Source organism: Hemitrygon akajei, chromosome 20, assembly GCF_048418815.1.
Source record: "Hemitrygon akajei chromosome 20, sHemAka1.3, whole genome shotgun sequence".
In the NCBI taxonomy this organism is placed as follows: Eukaryota; Metazoa; Chordata; class Chondrichthyes; order Myliobatiformes; family Dasyatidae; genus Hemitrygon; species Hemitrygon akajei.
In genome coordinates this window covers 59,593,985-59,610,987 of record NC_133143.1, presented here as the reverse complement: position 1 = coordinate 59,610,987, position 17,003 = coordinate 59,593,985, and the positions used below count along the sequence as shown (strand labels likewise).

The 17,003-nt window shown below is 40.0% G+C and overlaps 1 protein-coding gene across 4 annotated transcripts in view; it reads left to right on the top strand.

The window, feature by feature from the left end:
- The window catches only part of gsdmeb (gasdermin Eb), a 46,094-nt gene extending 36,210 nt beyond the window's left edge, over positions 1–9,884 (top strand). For all 4 annotated transcript variants that reach the window (XM_073024396.1, XM_073024397.1, XM_073024395.1 and 1 more), the window contains 4 exons: positions 2,132–2,259; positions 4,896–5,091; positions 6,234–6,307; positions 8,580–9,884. In XM_073024396.1, coding sequence (XP_072880497.1) covers positions 2,132–2,259; positions 4,896–5,091; positions 6,234–6,307; positions 8,580–8,828 — 647 coding nt within the window. In that variant the 3' untranslated portion in view covers positions 8,829–9,884. The remainder of the gene's footprint in view (positions 1–2,131; positions 2,260–4,895; positions 5,092–6,233; positions 6,308–8,579) is intronic.
- The last annotated feature ends 7,119 nt before the right edge of the window (positions 9,885–17,003 follow it).

The following is a 17,003-nucleotide window of genomic DNA, read 5'->3' as shown; positions in this document are numbered from 1 at the left end:
AAAATTCAAGAATCAGAGGTGCAAAGGGTCTTGGGAGTCCTTGTGCAGAATTCCCTAAAAGTTAACTTGCAGGTTGAGTCAGTGGTAAGGAAGGCAAATGCAATTCATTTTAAGATGACTAGAATATAAAAGCAAGGATAAAATGTTAAGGCTTTATTAGTCATTGGTCAGACCTTAGCAAAATATTGTGAACAGTTTTGGACCCCTTACCTTAGAAAGGATGTGCTGGCATTGGAGAGGGTCCTGAGGATGTTCACAAGAACGATTCTGGAAATGAAAGTATGAGGAGTTGATTGTGGCTCTGGGTCTGTACTTGCTGGAGTTTAGAAGAATGAGGAGATAGCTCATTGATACCTATCAGATATTGAAAGTTCTGGTTAGAGTGGATGTGGGGAAGATATTTCCTATAGTTGGAGAGTCTAGGACCAGAGGGCACAGCCTCAGACTAGAGGGACGCCATTTAGAACAGAGATGAGGAGGAATTTATTTAGCCGGGGGTACTGAATCTGGAATTCATTGCCAAGGGTAGCCATGGTGGCCAAGTCGTTGAGTATATTTAATGTGGAGGCTAATAGGTTATTGATTTGTTGGGGTGTCAAAGGTTATGGGGAGAAGACAGGATAATGGGGTTGAGAGAGATAATAAGTCAGCCATGATGGAATGTGGAGCAGACTCGATGGGCTGAATGGCCTAATTCGGCTCCTATGTCTTACAGTCTAATGATCTTTTAATTCAGTCAGTAAACTAATGGGCTGCAAAATAGTGAGTCTTAAATTGGTTTTAAAACAGATAAAATAAATGCTGAATCAAGTACAGTATTGCTTTTTCAAGTTCTCTACAACTCACAGTCCCAGTATTATTTATTACTTATTTATCTATTATTATGATTTTGTTTTTCTTTTAGTATTTGCACAATTTTTTGTCTTTTGCTCATTGGTTCTTTGTCTTTGTGTGTTGCTTTTCATCAATTCTATTGTGTTTCTTTATATTTACTATGAATGCCAACTAAAAAATTAAAAAATGACGACATATAAAAACTTTGATATTAAATTTACTTTGAACTTTCTACAACATTAATTGAGGAAAAGCTGGATAGGCTGGAAGGAGTTCAGTAACATTATATTCTTAAACTGCCCATTGATTAGTATCAAGCATTAGTCATTTTAAAGAAGACGCCTATCATTTTTTTTTTCAATTGATACAATAGTGTGTTCTATTATCTCAAATTACTAGAGGTCAAGCTTGTTTTATGAAAACAAGTTTTGTTCTGCATTGCATTTTCTGCTAGTTTTCAAACCACTTGCTTCTTTGTATGAAGTGTTCAGCAGTTTGAAAGTGAGCAATGAGAAGGTTCTCTGTCTGCTGTGTAGATGGCTGGGGTGACACCACTTGAAGGCTATAGCCAGAGCACACTGTCCACCGCTGCCACCAACATCCACTCCCTTGATCCTGAAGAGGAGGAGCTAGAGATGTGCCCCTCTGTCTCCAAGCTTTGGCTGATGTATCTTGAAGCTCTAGCCTTGGGACGTCCAGTGATCTTTTGACAACTGTACCCATTTCTTTAGTTACATCAGTGTTCTGCCACTGTGTTTGCAGCTGAGTCCAGTAGCAGAGTGGGAAGTCAGACATGCCAACATCTCAAAGTTCAAAGTAAATTTGAAAGTTTTATAACATTATCATCTCTGTGTCTCTGACCCCTTTGCCAGTACATTGAAATGTGGAGGAGGTCAGAGTCATGGTGTTGATAACATTATACAACTTTATAGTTCTTCAAACAGCAGCTGGCCCCTTAAATTGTAGTCAGTACTGTGACTGCACAGACAAGTATAATACTTCTGTCTGGGTTGCAATGAACTTGCTAAACCATCTTAAGTGCATCTTATTGAATCAGAATCAGATCTAGTATCACTGACATATGCCATGAGATTTGTTGTTTTTCACAAATTTCATAATATTTGATATTAAACCTGATTCTGATTTTGATTCAATACCATGCCTTTAAAAATGATATTGCAAGCTCATTGCAATTCTGATTGAAAAGCATTTGTGAATTAAGTGCATGTTGTAACTGCAAGCTGGGTTAACAAAGACAGAGTAACAGTCAACATTCATACCTTTCAATACTTCACAGCAATTGAAGAGGCAAATCAACAGTTCCAGCCATTCCTTGAACTTGCCGAGGAAAACCGACAACAGCTGTTCAGACTTTGCTGTGAATTCTTGTATCACGAAGAGGTGATTTATTTTCTTGAAAACACTGTAAGTAGACTTTGTTTAAAGTTTCTTTATTGTAAAGTTGTCATATTATGTGATGTCTGAAATGGGCTTGATACAGGAGAATGTACCTCTACATAACTGGACCATGAGCAAGTGAGCATTTAATAATTTTGGCAGCTGCTTTCCATTGACACTAATGAAGTGATTTTGCCACTGTATCCCAACCCATTCGTAGAGTCATAGTCATAGAGCGCTATAGTATTATGCTGCCTCGTCCCATTGACCTGTACCCAGACCATAGCCTTCTATACCGCTCCCATCCATGTACCTTAAGTGTTGAAATCAAACTGGCGTCCACCAATTCCACTGGCAACTCATTCCACACTCTCTCACCACCCTCTGAGTGAAGAAGTTCACCCCCAGATGTCCCTTAAACATTTCACTTTTCACCCTTAACCCATGACCTCTATCTAGTTCTAGTCTCACCCAACCTCAGCGGAAAAAGCCTGCTTGCATTTACCCTATCTATACCCCTCATAACTTTGTATAACCAATGTGGGAAAGAAGACAAATTGTGCAAATAATTTGCAAAAAAAAAAGTAATAATACTGAGAACATGCGTGGTAGAGTCCTTGAAAGTGAGTCCCATAGTTGTGGAATCCGTTCAGAGTTGGGGTCAGTGAAGTTATCCACGCTGGTTCAATAACCTGATGGTTGTAGGGTAATAACTGTTCCTGAACCTGGTAGTGTGGGGTTTAAGGCTCCTTTACCTTCTTAAAGAATGTTAATCTTCGGAGGTTAGAAATTTTATCTTGAGCTGTAAATGAGAGGTGGATTTTCAGCTGTGCTTGGAAAGGTTGTCCATAGTAAATGATACCATACTGTGCAAAAGTCTTAGGCACATATACAGTATACAGCTAGTATCTGCACTGTGCTGTATTTGTCAACATGGGGCGGAGAGCAATTTTGTCAATCTGGCGGAATCAAAGGTGGCAGACAAGGAGTGCCAGGGATGGGTGTTGCCACAGGTGCAGACACACCCATTCCTGAGGCACCAGGCAAGGTCATTTGATTCCAAGCAATCAGTTTATCGATCATTACAGAATGTCTCTCTGGTGCTTCCTGCTCTCTCCGCTTTTTCCCCAAATATGATTCCGCTCTCCTTACCCCCTTCACGTTCTCAGTCCACAATAGAGGCCCATATCAGAATCAGGTTTATGATCATTCACACATGTCATGAAATTTGTGGGGTTTTTTTGCAACAGCAGGACAGTGCAATACATAAGGTTACTACAGTACTGAGTAAAAGTCTTAGGCACCCTAGCTATATATATGCAACACACACAAAATGCTGGTGGAACGAAGTTAGTCCTGATGAAGGGTCTCGGCCCGAAATGTCGACAGTGCTTCTCCTTATAGATGCTGCCTGGCCTGCAGCGTTCCACCAGCATTTTGTGTGTGTTGCTTGAATTTCCAGCATCTGCAGATTTCCTCGTGCTAGCTATATATATATGTGCCTATGACTTTTGCACAGTACTGTATGTGTTCTTCTTGATGCATTTCTGCTGTTTCTGCATTCATTGTGAAGTCCATGGGTTGAAATTTGGTCGGACAAGAGGCTGTCATGGAATACAACCAGGCATGTAGTGGGTTCCAAAGAGCACCTATACCAGTTGGCATGTTAATTGGAGGGAGGATAGAAACTAGATTTCTTTTGGTACATTAGTGAAAATTGAATGAAAGGCAGATTGGGGGCATTGATGAATTTGGTTATTACTTTCCGCCTCTAAAGCTCTAACTCATGAATGAGGAGAGTTGTGGAGTGCTCATTTGGTCCGGGCCCTCAGGTTGCCCATGCAGGCGGAAAGATATTGAGGCCGAACCACTTCCAGACAATGAGCATGGTCAATCTTCTGGTCAGCTCAAGTCAACCTGTAATGTTAGATGCTGCAAAGGCCCTCCTCTTATCTTCTCTGCATTTGGCTAATAGTATTTAGTTAAGTTGCTGTGCTCAGACAGTGGCAGTTTGTGTAATGACATAGCCCTCACACAGTAAACTGTGGCTACCAGTTTAGCCATGAAACCCGCCTACCTGCCATCAAGGGGAAAGTGCTCGGAAAAGGCCAGTGGTATCAGGAAGGATCCCACCCACCCTGCTCATGGACTGTTTGTCCTGCTGCTAGCAAGGAGGAGGCTATGCAGCATCGATGCCAGGACCACCAGGCTCAAAACCAGTTACTCCCCTGCAAGCCATCAGACTGATCAAATCCTCCACCCATTAACCCACCAAACTACACCACCCACCACCTCTACGTTATCATCTCCTCCGAGAGTCACCTTATGTACAGATACACCTGTGCCCAGAGTCACTTTATATAGTAGAATCAGTGTAAGTATATAAGCTAATCTTACATTCTTATATTTATTGTGTTCTGTATGCTCGTGGTGTTTTTTTTAATGCTGCATCGGATCTGGAGTAAGAATCGTTTCATTCTCCTTTACACTTGTGTACTGGCAAATGACAACAACAAACATGGAACAGATTGTGTCTGTTGATGTGAAACCAAATGACACTGATGGAGACCTGCCTCTACAGTTCAGTAGATAATCAGATGTACATCCTGTATAATTTGGCTTATAAAGTATTTTTTTCTTCTTCTTTGTTCAATATCTTGCAGCTTGATGAGCTTTCTGCAGCAGAGCAACCAAATCTGTCAGGCCTACAGGATCTGGATTCAGCACAAGCAGAAAAGGTCAAGGAGCTACTCCAAATTTTAGGCTTTAGCTGCTCAAATGGGGAGGGTTGTTCGACCAAAGACATCAAGACTCCAGAACTATTAGCAGCTGGGTTCCACCTTTTTACTACTCTAACTGGTAAGCGGTTGCACACGAATTTGGAACATTAGTGAATAATACCATTTTCACAATTGTTTCTTCAGGGAGTACTTGGTAAGAAATCAGCTGAATTTTCAGCTTAAGAACAAAATTGTCCACTTACCCCAGTTCTTTCAGGTTGTAGTAAGAAAACTCTTTAAAAAAAAAAAAAAATTGGATTTTAATACCATGAACAACAACCACACCAAGTCATCAAAGTTCCAACTGAGACAGAAAACGATTGAAATACTTGTCAAGCACTTTTTTCCTACGACTTATAAAACGAGCAACAATTAACTCAGAGTGGATCAATCATAAGAGCACTTATTTTTACTTGCTAAAAACAAACAGGATCACTGCTTTATACAGAAATGTTATCTATCCACGCCAGTTCAGGGACAGGGCGCAATTTGTTAATCTGCTTTATTAGTGTACGTTCATTCTTCCAGTGACGTAATCCACTTGTCTTTCTGCAGTTTGTCATAGGTATACTCAAGGTCCGTCAGCATAATGTTACACAAACACTATTAACAAAGCAATACAGGTTCCATTTTGTTACAACAAGTAACGTACACTTCCACGTCAACCGCATCAAGTCATCAAAGTTCCAACTGAGACAAAAGACGATTGAAATATGTGCTATGTCAGGCAGTTTTGCAGAGAACAAAATAAAGTTAATTCTGCAGGTGATCTTTCATTGGAATCTGAAGGGAGTTGAAAGAATATTTTTGTTTCTCTCATCACAAAGGCTACCTGACCCTCTGAGTATTTTTATCACTTTGTTTAATTTCTATTGTCCAGTATCTGTGGTATTTTACCATTGTCACAATTTAGCATTTGTGCCCAGTCAGATCCAGCAATACTTTGGATAAATACATCAACTTCTTAATAATTACTGGTATTCTTTCCAATGTTTAAACCTGTCTGAATAGCTTGCAGCCAGCTTATTTTGGACAGATTAATCACTAAAGCATTATTTTAAATGGGTATGGCATTTTCTTAATCTTTAATGTTATCAAATTGTCTAGCAATTGCCTATGAAAATTGCCCAGCAATTTTACTTTAAAATTACAGCTCCAAGAGTGTTTCAATTGCTTAGAGCTAAATTATGGTATTTATACAGTATTTTTTAATTTGTTTAGGAATGTCTGAAGAAACTCTTGCGGTCTTGGGTATTTGTTGTGAAACTCATATTCTTCCAAGTTTGCATTATTTGGTAAGTTACTCTATGCAATGTGACATTAAATAAGAATCAGTACAGTGGATTCCATTTAATTGAGACATATCAGGACCAGTATATTTTGGCTCAATTGAGTAGCTTCCTCAAATAGCCAAAGTTTCATGGAAATAGCTACAAAAGTATTAAAAAAAATACAATTTAACTGAGTAACAAATTATGTATTTAAATGAAATACAGAACAAATTAGAACACTACCAATGTCACTACAGTACTATAGTACTATATGCTAGCTCCTAATTGTTATCAAAGAAAGCATTAATCCAGTGTATGCTGCCACATTCTTTGATGGACTCTAAATAACCAAAATCAGTGCGGACACCTGGTGCAGGTAGTGGACTGTTTTTGTAAAATACATCCTCTAAATCTTCATTTTCATTGTAAACATTAATGATGATTGTTGATACTTTCAAATTCTTTGAAGTCCCTAACTTGTAGAAATATTGAGATTGTTCCATTTTCACACCCAGTCATTTGAAACGGCAGTGAGCAAAACAGCTCTGAATTGTCTTACTGCTTATTTCTCTCCAACTATCAGTGACAAAAATCACTGCTTTTTGAACAAGCACATACATCTGATGATATTTTAAAACTGTTCACTCTAAGCACTGTGTGGTGTTTAATGGCCAAACAAGTCTATACGACATTGGCAATAGTCGTCTATCCCAATTACGAGGCATCGTGTCCCAAATAACTGAATGGAATCTTGCCTATTTTCTCAATTAGTTTTTGTTCTTTAAGAGTTGTTGCAAGCAAGGAGCTTCCCTGATTAACTAATAACCCAATTAACCAAAATCCACTATACATTACTTGGATTTTCATTATATTGTTCTGTGAAATAAAACATCTTCTTATGCATATTGGTTGTTTGTAGGTCTTTGTCTACTTATGTATAGATTTTCAAGAAATTCTGTTGTATTTTTTCCTGTAAATGCCTGCAAGAAATGAATCTCAAGGCAGTATATGGCTGTGGAAACTGCAGCAAAGAAAGTATTAAATGTGTGCTAACCAAACAGAACACTGGCTCTTTGTACAGCCTTTCTCTGTGTGCAAGCTCACGAACGCAATATTTCAAGATGATAAACTGACAGAGACAGTGTGCAGGCATAGTGCAGTTGTCAACCTGTAACTGTTAACCTGCTCAGTTGAGGAAAAACACCAGAGACACGAAATTACCTCTGAAATGGTTTTTATTCAGAGAGGAGTTCGCAGCCCCCACGCACTTCAGGCGTAAGGAAGCCAACTCCCAATTTGTCGGTTTACAAAGGTCATACTTATACCCAAAAGCAGGGTACTACATTCGCAAATATGGTTACCGATTCAAGCTCATCAATTGATTGGCTATTGCATAGCTAAGCACGCGGAATACTCAGAAAAGCAAAGACTTAATACTAGGAATTAAGTACAGATGTACTCAAAACACTGGAAATAGGTATAGCTCAAAATACTTTGTCAAACACATTGTCTTGTGGTCGCAGGTTCCCTTTTCCTTGTGGTTTCCACGTCTTGCCTGGCACCTTATTTTAGCTACCTCTCCTTATACTTCCCCAATGACGTACCTCTCCCTGGTCCTCTCTACATATTTTTCTACACTTACCTCTCGCCCACCCCCTCTACATGTACCCCTTACCCTCTTCACATTCTCACAGTCACCGAGGCTGAACACGTCCTTGAAAGCCACACCCTTGTATAACCTTTCTGTTTGAGCCTGGGAACCAAGGTCAATGAGCATGCAAGAGAAGATGGAGATGCAAATGGAGGATTCCAGGGCAACTCTTAACTATTGGACCATTATTTTACTAATTCTCAAGTATTGTTAGTCTTGAACACATGGATTTAATTATTTATTAACTCTTGAAATCTGTATTATGACTAGTGCTTAAATATGCAAATGATGGGATTCAGAAGTGCACAATGTTTGTTTTGGATTAGTATTTGTACACAACTTGTCAATTTTTGTATGAAGCGGCATTTCTTTGTTCAAACTTCAGAACAGTGTGGTGATGGGGGTTATGCTGTTCTCCTTGTTGCATAAGTAAATAGAGTGTGATTAGAGTCATAGAAAATTACAGCACAGAAACAGGCCCTTCAGCCCATCTAGTCCATGTTGAAACATTTAAACTGTCCACTCCCATCAATCTGCACCTGGAATGCATGCAAAATATCACATTCCAATTCAACGACGATGACAGGTAACACATATGCACTTTGATAATGAACTTACTTTGAACGGATTGTTTTCTATTTTCAGATTAATAATGTCTCTGATGATGGGGTGGTTCCTGTTGATAATCCAGACCTCCTGCCCTTGAAAGAAGAGGAGAACTTCTGCATAGCTCACCGGCTGTTCGCATTATCAAATGTTTGCCTCGAAGTGGAAGAATCGGCAATGAAAGTTATAACAGATGAGGAGCCTGCTATGGCTCCTGTGCTTCTCTGCATAGTTCTGCAAGGATTTGCCATCCTAAATGGGATTAGCAATCCAACTATGCAGACTTGAAGGGCATTTAAAAAGAGCCCCATCACACTTAAATCAGGAACATTCAATATATTTGAGGTATTCTGAAGCTAACTGGGATATGATTAATGGGGTAAATGAAAAAATCATAGTGGCCCTGATTATAACTGAGATGTAACTTATGTAAGATTCATAATATTTTCCATCCTGCAGAAAATTATGGAAGAGCAATGTTATGTCTCAAGTGTAACAACTGAGGATTGTGAATGTGTGTTGTGGAACAGTCCATAAGGATTGATTGAAATTTCTCCATAGACAATGTCATTGTTAATTTTATACAGCAAAAGTTGGAGTAACATAAGCAGAACAAATGTCATGAATAGAAAGCCATTGTTTTTGTCCTGGATTATGAAATGAGTTTATAATAGTGTAGTATTAATTTCCATTTGTGGTTTGCTCTAAGTTTAAAAATCTGAAGCATTTGTCTGTCTCACACATTTCCAAGAAATCTTAGCTTGAACTACTATGATCTTTAGTCGGAAATACTAATGATTAATTATATGAATATAAAACAAATCTTAATTATATTTTTGACTAATATTTAAATGAAATGTGATTCTTCGAACTGTGGATGTATTCTGAATAGCAATTTAAAACATCTTAGAGACACTCAGCATATTGCTTAAAATATCCTTTATGCTCTAAAATCAATTACAGATAATTTGGTTAAAACACTAACTTTGAAATGTCACATGAGCAATAGTTACTATACTTTGTGTAGTTTTCAACCTTGTATTAGTTTAGTAATTATGACAATGAAAGTGATAGTTTCAGAAGACATTTTCAATGTTTTCTGTTTGTGGAAGTCCAATTTTTCACACAGAGGCTGAAAACTAACTTACTTTAAAGCAATTAATATCTTAAAACCTGATTTTAAACCAGCTGGTATTGTTGATTCTATTACTAACACTTTGGCTTATCTGTAATATTTGTGTTTGCAGATAAATACAATTTTTTCATTTGCTTATTAGATTTGGCACCCAAGGTACCTGTTATTTAATATCTCCATTAAATAAACAGTTTTATTGGCTTGTTGAATCAATTGTGACAAAATCTCTCTTTCTGTCAAATCTTGCCAGAGTTACCAATTGAATGTGGGCTGACAGATTCCAGGTTTGCAGAGAAGTGTTTGGTGAATTCCTGAGTCCCTGCAACCAATTTGGAAAGGTGTGATGAATCTTTGTGGACTTGGCGAGTTCAGCGAGGTTATAGGAGGTGTTTTTGGTGTACTGAAATTACCGTAGATTCCGGATTTTAAGCCGCTACTTTTTTCCCACATTTTGAACAGCTTTGAACTTTGCGGCCAATAATCCGAAGCGGCTAATACAAGGTTTTTTTCATGCCGCCTCGTAAACATTTTGCCTCGTAACAGTAGACCAATAAAATTGATGAGTAGTTCACAGAGGTCCAATGAAATTGTACGATAAATCAAGCGCACTTTCACAATTAAATTATTGTAAATCAGTCATTTGTACTCACCCTCATCAACATGGAAAACACTCGAAGCATTGTGCTACCTACCCTACTTAGTTTAAACTATATTTGTTTTCTGTACTACATCGCGGGATGCTATGACGACACACCCGGTTTCGCGGTGTCTTGTGGGAAAATGCTGGTTTGCGATAAAACGGAAAGGAGGGAGGAGCGCATTACGCGAGCGGCTTTGGATCCGAGCGAAATCTGCTTTTAAATGCCGTTTGCGATGAAACGGAAAGGAGGGAGGAGCGCATTACGCGAGCGGCTTTGGATCCGAGCGAAATCTGCTTTTAAATGCCGTTTGCGATGAAACGGAAAGGAGGGAGGAGCGCATTACGCGAGCGGCTTTGGATCCGAGCGAACTCTGCTTTTAAGTTAAAGGTATCAATAACTTTTCCTGGTAGGCTGCAGTATATATATTTTTTACCAGTCGTTAGGAGATATTGGAATGTTGTTCAGTAAAGAAGTATACGCAACGTATATTTAAAAGTAGCCGCGTACGGGCACGGTTCGAAAAAAAGCATTTGCAATATGTATTTGTTTTTGTTACCATATGGATTTAATTAAAAGTTAAAAAAATCCTCACGTGTAATATCTTTCTGTGTAAATATCTCATATTACAACGTGGGACACCTGCGGCCGAAAATCCGGTGCGGCCTAAAATCCGGTGCGGCCTTTACATTTAAAAAAATGATTTTATTTCTAAAATTAGAGCCAGCGGCTTAAAATCAGGTGCGCTCTGTAGTCCGGAATCTACGGTAGCTTAGTATCTAGTCAGGATCCAGTGTCCAGTAAGGGCAAGATAAACAGCTTTCTAGGATCAATGAAGGAAAAGGAACACTCCGAAATTGCTGCTGGGTATTTTATTAGAGTATAATAAGTGATAAGAAAAACTTAAGAGGATATACAAAATATTAAGTCTAAAACAATGTGTAAAATCATTGATAAAAGAACCAAGTCCCACTGCTTACTACTAAGTGATGCAAAGGATTAACTAAACAACAAGTCTAATACAGAGTACAAAATAATTAATACAGTAACAATTCTCAGGGCTTTCTGCTCATTGTCGATTCCAATTTACAACGAAGAGCCTGGAGACTCTTCGAGGTGCTTGGTACCGACTGTGATTCAGGTCTGAGGACAGAAGTTCCATGGGCTTGCTTACAGCTCCATTTATATACATAATCAGGAAAGCCCACGCTTCTTGTCTGATCTGTGCATAGCAGTCAGGCACAATTCTAAAACTAATTATTTTGTAAAGGCATTTTTATTGGGAGGAGTTTACACTATCAACTATCCTCACTTGTTTCTGAAACAAAAAAAACTTATTAGTCATGATTACTATGCAAATGAAATGGTTTTGCTAATTTCCAAGAATCAAGTTACCACATACCTTAATGCCTTACATCTGCATGCTTCAAGGCCTCAGGGACACCAAGAGTCAAAACCTTAAGTCTTTCTAATTAACATGCTTGTTTGTTGTGAGTATTTTGAACAGACAACTCCTGTTACAATTTTTTCAAATATAATAAAACACAGAGGTAGTAGCCCTAGCCTTCTTACCAGAGCCCAACTGGGTCTGACTTTATATGGAATTTGGCTAAGTCGGATATCAAAACCATTATCAGATGTTCTGTTTCGATTGACTAACTGAGTTGGGTTTTAATTTTATAACTGAACAGGCTTCCAAGAAACATGCTCAGCATTGGATATATGAAGCAATACACAAAGTTCTTGATATCTTCAATGTCATTCGTTTTCCCAACCAGAAAATTTTGGTTTAAACAAGTCACATAGCAGAGAACAGCTAAACAGTAAGTACCGGTATGTCAGTGATATCATTACTTTCAAATATCTAAAGCAAACTTTAATTTTGCATTTATAAAAACAGGTTCAAATTCTCTAGCCTGCCAACCTTTGGAACTAGAATTAGTTTATTATTGTCATACGTACTGAGATACAATGGAAAAACTTGTCTTGCATACTATTCATACAATCAATTCATTATATTGGTGTAAAACAGGGTACAACAATAGCAATGCAGAAAAAAGTGTAACATCTTCAGAGAAAGTACAGGTAGACAGTAAGTTGCAAGATCATAATGGGGTGGATTGTGAGGTTAGGAGTTCAACTTTCTGTACTAGAAAACTATTTAATAGTCTTATAACAGCGGGGTAGAAATTGTCCTTGAGCCTATGATGTGCTTTCAGACTTTTGTATCTTCTGTCTGATGGAAGCAGGAAGAAGAGAGGATGTCCAGGGTGGATGAGGTTTATGATTATGCTGGCTGCTTTAATGAGGCAGAGAAATGTATGGACAGACTCCATTGAGGGATGGCTGTTACTTTGATGCACTGAGCAGTGTTTAGAGCTCTCTGCAGTTTCTTGCAGTCACATACAGAGCAGGTGTTAGACAATCAATTATGCATCCAAATAGGAGAAACAGGAATGTTAGGTCACACACCACCAAGTTCAGGAACAGTTATTGCTCTTCAAGCATCAGACTCTTGAACCAGCGTGGATAACTTCACTCACCTCAGCATTGAACTGATCACTGAACACAACCTATGGACTCAAAAGTGACACTACAACTCATAAGGCCATAAGATATAGGAGCATATTTAGGCATTTGGCCCATCGAGTCTGCTCCGCCATTTCACCAGTTCCCAATCGCTCCAGTCTCTTGCCTTCTTCCCATATCCCTTCATGCCCTGACTAATCTAGAATCTATCAACCTCTTTCTTAAGTATACCCAATGACTTGGCCTCCACAGCTGCCTGTAGCAATGAATTCCACAGGTTCACCACTCTGGCTAAAGAAATTCCTCCTTACCTCTGTTCTAAAAGGATGTCAGTCTATTCTGAGGCTGTGTCCGCTGGTCTTAAGACGCCCCCACCATAGGAAACATCCTCTTCACATCCACTCTGTCGAGGCCTTTCAACATTCAATTGGATTCAATGAGATCCCCCATCATTCTTCTAAACTCTAGTGAGTACAGACCCAGAGCCATCAAACGCTGCTCATACGTTAAACATTTTATTTCCATAATCATTCTCATGAACCTCCTCTGGATCCTCTGCAATGCCAGCACATCTTTTCTTAGATAATGGGCTCTCAATGCCTGCTGGCATTTCCTTCCAATCAATTTTGGCCAGATCCTCTCTTAAGCCTCTGTAATTCCCTTTACTCCACTGTAATTATGATACATGTGACTTTAGCTTCTCCTTCTCAAATTGCAGGGTGAATGATCACTGGCCCCTTTGCCTTAAACTCATGTTCTCAGTGTTATTTATTTACTTATTTTTATTTTTAATAGCTCAGTTCATTTTCTTTTGCATATTGTTTATCAGTCTTTGCGTCTAGTTTTTCAATGACTTTTGTATTTTTTTTTGTTTGGCTTTGAATGCTTGCAAGACAATAAACCTCAAGGTAGAATGAGGTGATTTTGCTAATAAATTTACTTTGAACTTCTGTGGTGCATTAATAAACACTGGGAAGGGTGAATGGGTCATGTGAAATTTCTTCAGACCCTGAGGATGTTGAGCAGTTTGTGAGCTTTCTTGGTTTATGTGGTGGGACAAGGACGGGCTATTGATGTTCACTCCTAGAAACCTGAAGCTCTCAACCTCAACACCATTGACATAGACTAGAGCATGTGGAAAGAAGCCCCTTTCAGATATTCAACCTCTCCCGGAAGTTCCAGGAGTCTCCTGCATATTGATAGCGGCTCCCTGACGCCCGCAATTTATATACAATATCCCGGAAATCGATTTTTTTGAGAGCGGGGGGGGGGGGGGAGAGGGAGGAGGGGGAAAGAGAGAGAATGAGAATGACGGAGAGAGCATCCTGATTGGTCTCTCTTCGTGCTAAGTAGACCTATCAGTTTTCTCTGTGGGCGGGCTTTACAGTCGACCTCTCTCTCTCTCTCTTTCATTGTCCATCAGTTCAATTTAGTGTCCTGCAGCACCATGGCAGAGTGTTCCAAAAAAAATATAAAATGTACTTCATCCCAGACTACACTAAAGCGTACTCCTGCCTAACGGGTCAAAAGTAATGACAGTGTTGCTCGCTGCACTGATTGCAACTGTGTCTTTTCTATTGCCTATGGTGGGTTAAATGACTGTAAAAGACATGTTGAGGTGAGTTTAACAGATGCCATTTGTTCATTAGCATAGCTGATGATTTAAACTGGTTGGTTGGCTGCTCAAAATGCTCCAATCTGCCAAGCAAGCCACATCACAGTACAAGGAAAATTTGAAAAAGAAATAGAAAAGCTATTTGCATTAGCATTGAGACTGCCAACAAAATACTTGACAAGGAATATATATATATATAAATGTGTGTGTAAATAGTTTCAATATGCGATCAAATAAATTGTTCTGTTCTTTCATAATCAAATATCCTGTATACATACACCCTTGGAGGTCAACTGGGGGGTGGGGGAGGAAATGGGGTTCCGGTGCTACCTCCCTGAAATGAGTTTTTGCAGGGTGGGATGTCTGACATTTCCTGAGATCAATTGCCAGCACTTTTTGTTTACTTGACATTGAGGGAAAGGTTATTTTGGCACCATGTTGCTAAAATCACTATCTCCTTCCTGTACTCAAAACTCATTGTTATTTGAGATATTGGTGCTGAACTATAGAAACTAGCCTCTGATGCGTCTTCTTCTGAGCAGAATTGTTCTTTTTAAGGATAGATCCCGTGTCACATAAAGCTTCCAGTGACAGTGGTCAGCAACACTTCCCAACGTCAGAAACACTGGTGGCTGTGATGGCAAAAGTTGAACTGGTAGGCTAATGATCTACAAGTTAGTATAAAACTTAGTTGTAGATCTAATAGATAGATAGATAGATAGATACTTTATTCATCCCCATGGGGAAATTCAACTTTTTTTTCCCAATGTCCCATACACTTGTTGTAGCAAAACTAATTACATACAATACTTAACTCAGTAAAAAATATGATATGCATCTAAATCACTATCTCAAAAAGCATTAATAATAGCTTTTAAAAAGTTCTTAAGTCCTGGCGGTAGAATTGTAAAGCCTAATGGCATTGGGGAGTATTGACCTCTTCATCCTGTCTGAGGAGCATTGCATCGATAGTAACCTGTCGCTGAAACTGCTTCTCTGTCTCTGGATGGTGCTATGTAGAGGATGTTCAGAGTTATCCATAATTGACCGTAGCCTACTCAGCGCCCTTCGCTCAGCTACCGATGTTAAACCCTCCAGTACTTTGCCCACGACAGAGCCCGCCTTCCTTACCAGCTTATTAAGACGTGAGGCGTCCCTCTTCTTAATGCTTCCTCCCCAACACGCCACCACAAAGAAGAGGGCGCTCTCCACAACTGACCTATAGAACATCTTCAGCATCTCACTACAGACATTGAATGACGCCAACCTTCTTAGGAAGTACAGTCGACTCTGTGCCTTCCTGCACTAGGAAGGAATCTACACTTTCAAAGCGTGCCAGACCATAGAATGTCAGACTTGAAATTTTCAACCTGTTTCTGAATTCTAAAATATTTTATTAAACAACAGATGATAACTACAAAGTTGTGGGGTATAGTATTAAATCCTTTCCGTACCATATGAGATTGATTACGTAATGTGGTGAGTACGCATGCGGCCGATCGATCGCGCGGTTAATCGATCGGACCTCCTAAGTGTGGTAGCCACTCGCTTTGCGCGGGCTTTCGAATGCGCATGCGGCCGATCGATTGTGCGGTTGCTCGACTGGGCCTCCTAAGTGCGTTGGGCGCTCTCGCTCTTTGCGCGGGCTTTCGAATTCGCCTCTTTTCGACCGGGCGGGCTCCGTTCGTATTTACTGCACTATAAGTTGCCTAGTAGGTCCTGTTACTGACATGACTCAGTATTGTAGCTCCCGCTCCGCGCACACGTAACGTTTTGGCAACGGAGGATCAAGACAAGAATAGCCGCTCTGCTCCGAACACCTATGGCAAAACCGACCCGTGGACCCTGTCAGCATGGTGAGAAATTTAACTACATCAAACTCCTGCGCATCTTAAAACTGGCAGGTAAAGCTGGAAGAAGCAACGAAACTCAAACTGCTCCGCGAGCACTCGGGGAGAGCCTGGGCAGAAGTACTTCGATGCTCTGGGCCTACAGAATGATTTCGGAACTGACAGGGCACGTTTGAGGCTTCAGACAACCTTTGGAGAACGCAGCACGATGTCTTTACGGCACGCTTCAGGTTTTCACAGTTACAGCAGACGCCTGACAAGGACGCAGATGATTTCCTCACAAGACTGACTCTAGCTGCAGCAGGAACTCAAACACAGAGCGAATTCGAAGCGATGCTTATGCAAGCATTGATTGGTGGGGTCCAAGATGGGACTACTCCTGTCTGAAAAGCACGATTTGTCCCGGGACAAGGCATGCTCCACATCTCCCACTGAGAAGCAATCAAGAGAGGCCTTACACAAAAAGCCCCCTTCCGAAAACGTCTACGTTTGCCAGAGGATGCCGGCCCGCTGCCGATAGTCTTCACAGAGATCACGGAAGCCTCCACAGAAATGCCATCACTGTGGGAAAGTTATGCCCAAAGGTCCAAAAGACAGTCTGTTGGATCTGTTAGAAGGTATGGCACCTCACGGGCCGGTCGGGAAGTGACTGCGGAACGGTAGATGGCGGAATAAGCTGGAGACAATTCCTTGTGA